Raw genomic sequence first — 6,377 nt, 5'->3', positions numbered from 1 at the left:
TGTTGGCCTGTCCCGGTTTATTGTTGCGAATGTAAACATCGTGCTTTCATTCACCTGGATACGCTATCTGGAGTCCTCTGATAGAAACCAGGAAACTGGCATGCAGTGTTTCAATATAGCTTCATGCCTATTTATTTCCAGTTGACTTAGTTTTATTCACCAGATACACATTTTGTGGAATTCGATTTAGATTTTTTTAATGTTAAATTTAAGGATTAAGTGTTCCTTTTATGGGTTAGCAGGTTTCTCATGTCCCATGTAATCATCATGTCCTGAATAAGATCTAAACCAGGATATGGTTCGGAACAAACAGGATACCAATGTGCACGGAAACACTCATTGGTTTCCCCCCGGGCATGTTTGAGGGAGAGTCCTGCAATAAATTACTTGGAAAAAAGTCCACTTGTAATCCCGTTTGACTTTCCAGTTAGCCTGTAACTCTACAAACAACATGCTAGAATGAGGACGTGACAACAAAGTTATTTTTCTGGTGAAAACATTTATTAAACACATATTAACATCCACATGATTGAAAAAATTCAGACAGACAGACTGTAATTTTCAAATAAATTAGGTTTAAATGCCTGACTGTATTTGTGAATAGGCATTAATCACAATATCAACCTAAGGCATGTATATTGCAGTTCATCACTGTGGCGTGTTGTTTCATCATAGCAGATCAGAAGACAGGAGAATACCATCGATGTCTATCGACCATAGTTTTCAAGTCTCATGAAGTGAATACTATTATCTTGACTCTTCTGTTTCTGTCTATCTGCTCTTCTAGTTTCAACACCAGGCACACAGAGACCATAACTTTTTATTTATTCTTTCAAGTAAGACTACAAGCAGTCACGGATCATTTTAAGGCAGTGCGGTTATTGGGCTCAGTGTGAACTGGTGGTGGACCGGGGACTGCAGGCAAGAGGTAGGGAGGGTGAACACAGATGGCTCAAAGTTTTTGGTGTTGAAGGTGGTGTTGAAGTCGTTGGCAAAAAAGGAGGCGGACTCCTGGGGGCAGGGTGTGGCAGGTTCAGGCGTGGCGGCGTGAGCCGGGGCCATGGAGAGGACCTCTGACTCGAACTGCAGCAGCTGACCCATGAAACTGAAGTTGGGGGAGATGACTGCCCGGCGCTGCTTGATGATGTCGAAGGCCGCATCCAGCCGCAGCTGCTGCGTCCTCATGATGTAGGCCATGCAGATGGTAGGTGAGCGGGAGATGCCCGCTTCGCAGTGGACCAGAACCTTTCCCCCTGATTGCTTCACGTGATCTGGAAGGACAAGAAGAAGAAGAAAAGCCAAGGTTAATGATCTGTGGTGAGATGGTGGCCCCGTTTGACTTTGTGATCATTTACAAAAGTATTTGAATCAAACCTTGCATTCATTTTATTTATTTTTTTAAGAAATGCCTATGTGTGTTGCATGTTTCATTTTTCGTGAGTGTCTGTAATTGATTTTTTCAAAGTCAAGTTATGTCGGTGGAGAGGTTGCAATGAATCAACAGGGAGTTTGAAACAGTGAATAATAATAAGTGAAAAATCCCATTTTAACAGCGTAATCGTTGCCTACTCCTCACTCCCACTCACTAATTCATGCAAATACCTTTCCGCACATCTGTAGTATCTTTCCCTCTCACACACTCACACTCAACCCCGTCAGTGCACCTCATTTGTTGGGGCACGGAAATGTACACACATCTTCTACCAGTTTCAGTTGGACACGCACAGACACTTGCAAGGCCTGTCTGAGTCACAGAGTGCAGCTGTACATGAGACTTTCTTTCTCCCACACTGCTGTGTGGGCGCTGGGTGCTGCTGCAGAGACGGGTGTTCTAATTTGGAGCTGCAGCCCTCCTACATGCCTATCTGTGTGCTCGAAGGCCCACTCAGATATCTACTTTCTGTCATCTACAAGTGTCAGTCGCGACACATTTCAAGATTTAGCTAATTCCTAGAACTACTGCAAACACCTACACGTCTCCTTTTCTGTCTGTCTCGTGTGCAAATGTAATCTACCTAAAGACACTTGGTTCCACTTAGAAGCCACTGCATACACCTATGCCTCTCTCTTTATACACTAAATAAAAACATTTACAACAGTATAAACACTTTCTTTCTTGTCCTAAGAGCCACTGCAGAATGATGACTTGTGGCAGCCTCTCTATAAACCGCATGAATGATGGATGAACTTCCCATCTGCGTGGAGGGTGGTGGGGTGAAAAGAAGGACTGACGGCAACAGTGGATCAATAATATGTATCATCTCAACCCTCACTGTGCATCTGTAACCAGGTCAAAAGGGTTTCTGATTGGTGATTGATTTTTGTTTGGGGGGCCAGCTGCAGTTTGGTTATTATTTGCGTGCACTGCGTTTCTAATCGGGGGCCCTCTCTGAACGTGCAGGACTCAAGCCACCCCTGGAACGACTATTGGCCTTATGTAATAATAAACGGGCTGACACCCTAAATGTAGGCTGCATCCTCAAACAATGCACAATACCAACAATAGCACTACAGGCTGGCCAAGCTACTCGTGGGTGAGCTTCGCCCTTGGTTGTGCCTGGCTATAAATAGACAATAGCACACTATGTACATCTTATTCTGCTGCAGTTATTATCTAGCACCTCTCTCCTCTCTCACACACTCTCTCTTCCTCTGTAACACATTCATTGCCCCGCTGCCCTCGGGTCTGTCAATGATTCCCACCTGCGAGCAACCACCAATATATGCTCTCTCATTATGTGTCAGTCAACTGGCTTTTATCCTCCACTCAACCATCATAAACAACTGTGTGTGTGTGTGTGTGTGTGTGTGTGTGTGTGTGTGTGTGTGTGTGTGTGTGTGTGTGTGTGTGTGTGTGAGAGAGTCAGTCAGTCAGCCCCCAACCTTCTCCACCCGGCCATTACTAAACTCGGACAGCTCGCCCAGTTGTCACACTGACTGGCCACACCCGGCAGAGTAAGCCACCGAGATTAGGCCTGGGAGGCGATGACGGCATGGGAGTGTCTTTTTCAAGTCAAGATGATGGGGGAGGAAGGGAGAGAGGGATGAAGGAGAACAGGGTTGGGTGGGGATGAGAGCAAATCCTGAATGAATGAAAGCAGGCTGGCTGGATATGCTCTTGGAGGATTGAAGGCAGGCGATCTAGTTAAACTGATTACAGTTTATAGCCCTCTATTTGTGAATGGTGGCAGGTGAGAGGCTTCGACGAATGGAGTTTATTTAAGCACGCAATTAAAAAATAAACACACCTAGAGGAGACTACTTAAGGTGTTGTTGCACTATAAATATACAGAACTTGATGCTCCAGGAGAAGGTGGTGGCTTATATATTTCCCTAGCGCGTTTGAATGACTGAACCATTTGGGGACCTTTTTTTGTATTCAGATTCAGAAAAGTGCGAACGCTCTTGACGGAATTTTTTATTTTTAATTTCCTCCAACTCACCAATAAAATCTATGGCCTCCTGGAAATGGGAGCTGATGTCGGCCATGTGGCTGTCCTCCACTGGGATCCACTTGTAGTCGTATTGGCCCTTGGCCGGCTGCTGGTCCCTGCGCGACACGTTGAGCAAGGCTGTGATGTGAAGGTCGCTTAGATAGTCCTGTCTGGAGGCGTGATAGGCACTACCGAGGTAGAGGAAAGGCAGGATCTCCACAGGTTTACCCTGAGAGGGAGAGGGGGGAGGGGGACGTCAGTTCATGCAGACATAAGACATAATACTGGACCCCAGAATTGAATGCGTCTGCTTTAATCCACCAATAATCCACCCCTGAGATTATTCTCAGAGCCACAACATCCAAACCCCTGTCAGCTCAATATACTGTAGGCTGCAGAGCAGAACATCACATTCAGCTGCAGACAAAACGCACACGGATGCATGGAGCTGGAAGATGGGTGGATTTCACTAACCACTAAATAAAATAACTCACAATATGTCAACCACACACAATAGAGCGTTCTCTGAGATGTGAAGCCTGCCACATGCTTTCTGTTTGAGCAGTGGAGGAGATAGAGGAAAGGTCAGAGATGAAAGAGAGTTTTTCTCTACAGGGTGTCAGCTGCCCATCATGGTCTCAAATATGAGATGTCTGGGGAGCGGTGAAGGTCAGAGAATATCATGTATGATGAGAACATGTTTTGATGGGCTGATGCCAAATATAATTCTCTCTGATGTCAGCAGGATTTGGATGTGTGGGTTTATATATATTTTTATTTTTGGATAAGGTTACAAATTAAAAAAAACTGTCAGGGGATGGATGTGTGGAAGAGGAAGAAGGCCTACTTTACTGTGAAGGGTGTTTCCGTACCTGATCGTAATCTGGTTTGCGGTGAGAAAGCTTCTCGCTGTTGCTGTTGACTCTTTTCTCGGTTTCAGTTCCGCTCTGGTCGATGGTTTTCACCTCAGTGCAAAGTTCAGGGTATTGAGAGTGGAAGTTCTCGTATCCTCCTGAAAGAAAGGGGGGAAAAACGTGAGCACACGCAATAATAAATAAGCTTACAATAACTCTGCTTCCCCCCAACACACACATAGGCCTAAACGTCTTGTGAAATGGCAGCGTTTTATGAAACATGTCTTAGCTGCGGATTATAACATTTATAACCTGATTATAAGCGCCTAATTAATGACCGGTAATCCTGTTAACATCCTGGGGACGCAGAGGTGACAGACGGAAATGGAGGTGTTTCAATACATTATCACAACCCCGGTGGTTTTAATTAGCTAACAGACAATGTTAAATTGGGGTTTTCTTTCTGTCTTTCTTTATTTTATCATTGAAACTCATTGCGCCACCAATTTGCCTGCGTTTCTCTCGCACTGACTCATCCGCTCCGTTGACGCACGGAGAGCATTAGTCTCTCCAAGAAGTGAGAGAAGAATGTAAGCAGCTCTCAACACAGGCGAGAATGATAATGAGGGAAATGTGACTTCAATGTATCTTGATAAAAAATAAAAGTTAAATAAAAATGGCATAAACACACGGTTAGACCTTAAACATATGGGCCGAAAATGAAAAGGCTCTAAGAAACCAAGTGGACAATCATTTATTTTATGCCTCACGGCCTGCATATTAAGATTTGAATGAATAAAATATGACTTGCTACTACTTTTACGTTTGTGGGGCAGAAAAGACAGCCGAGGCGTGGGCGTACACTACACGAAGTGTGTTTGATTAAAAGGCACTCTCATAAATAAAAACTAAATATCTAAATGTAAAATAGTTAAGCTGTAAATCACCGTGCTGACATACGATTATAATCCATCCTATTCTTGAAACAACAACTACATAATTTCCCCCTCTCTGGATTACAAACAGTTTAATGTCACGAAGCTCTCACCTTTGAGGAAACAGATGTTCGTCCCGCTCGCGAGATGAGCGAGAGTGTTTATTACTATTTGTGCTACACTGTCCTTTTTCAGCTTCTGCCAGTGGGACGTCCGGTCATCCAGAGCTACGATAGCCGATATGCTCCCCTCCCGAAGCCGGAGCAGGGATCTCTCATCCGGGATGACAAAGTGCAGAGGCACCGGCCCTCCTCGGGACCTCCGGACCACCACTGAGTTGAGATTGACATTGACAGAGCCTTGGATGTTGGAGTTCGTAAATGCGAGATACGGTCTGCAATCCACAACAAGGCAGCTCCCGCTCTCCTTCCTGATGATCTTCCTCAGACGCCGGCAGTCTACGCTGGATACTTTCATGTTGACGCCGAGGAGTGGATGTTATTGCCTAAAGAAATTACTGGATTACTCCGAAACGGCGGATACGAGACTCCCGTGCGCGTCCGTGTCTACATGTCCTCCAAGGGGATTCCGGCCAGTCGGTTTTATGTGAACGGGACCTCCGGTGCGTGACGTCACGAACCATATATGGACACCGGCGAGGTGTGATCGCAGCAGAAAAGCCCGCCCACATCGATGACTGGCCCGTGACTCCACCCCTGCTATACTGGTAAATAAAAACCCCGACACTGCAGTGGGTTTGATTCAACTATTACTCATTATTCACTGCGTGTCCTGCACTGTGCACCAGTCCGTTCACTTTCTGCTCCCAGCATACAACCACAGTGCTTTGATAAGACAGCAAACAATGATGGACATCATGATGGACATAGATATACTATGGCTATTGGATGATTTACAAATACACATCCAGTAGAAAGTGTAGCACGAATATAATAGGCTTAACATATGAAATATGACTGACACAAACCCAATTGATTTTAACATGTATTAATCTGCTGACTCTCTGATTACTCATGGGTCCTGAAAACGTCAGAAGATAGTGAGATACAATTACATGTTTTAATCAGACAAAACAGAGAAAAGCTTAAAATCTTCCCAATTAAGAAGCAGGAAACTAGGGAATGTTTTTGCAT

The 6,377-nt window shown here is 44.8% G+C and overlaps 1 protein-coding gene across 1 annotated transcript; it reads right to left on the bottom strand.

Moving 5' to 3' along the window:
• Nucleotides 1-485: 485 nt before the first annotated feature.
• On the bottom strand, nt 486-5,763 carry dusp5 (dual specificity phosphatase 5). Its single transcript, XM_079220210.1, has 4 exons — nt 5,337-5,763; nt 4,307-4,446; nt 3,444-3,663; nt 486-1,271 (listed from the first exon to the last, which is right to left on the bottom strand). The coding sequence occupies exons 1-4, from the start codon at nt 5,698-5,700 to the stop codon at nt 865-867; spliced, it is 1,131 nt and encodes a 376-aa protein (XP_079076336.1). The 5' UTR covers nt 5,701-5,763; the 3' UTR covers nt 486-864.
• Between the last annotated feature and the right edge of the window lie 614 nt (nt 5,764-6,377).

The sequence above is a fragment of the Taurulus bubalis genome (genome assembly GCF_910589615.1).
Source record: "Taurulus bubalis genome assembly, chromosome: 6".
NCBI classification, from domain to species: domain Eukaryota; kingdom Metazoa; phylum Chordata; class Actinopteri; order Perciformes; family Cottidae; genus Taurulus; species Taurulus bubalis.
The sequence above is the reverse complement of the archived record's forward strand: the minus strand, read 5'-3'. Positions and strand labels throughout refer to the sequence as shown.

Coding starts and splice junctions, on each gene's coding strand:
- dusp5 (XM_079220210.1), bottom strand. CDS start 5,700: ATGAAAGTATCCAGCGTAGACTGCCGGCGTCTGAGGAAGATCATCAGG. Junction 3,664..4,306: donor GCAAACCAGATTACGATCAG/GTACGGAAACAC, acceptor TCTCCCTCTCAG/GGTAAACCTGTGGAGATCCT. Junction 1,272..3,443: donor GGAGGCCATAGATTTTATTG/GTGAGTTGGAGG, acceptor TTGTCCTTCCAG/ATCACGTGAAGCAATCAGGG.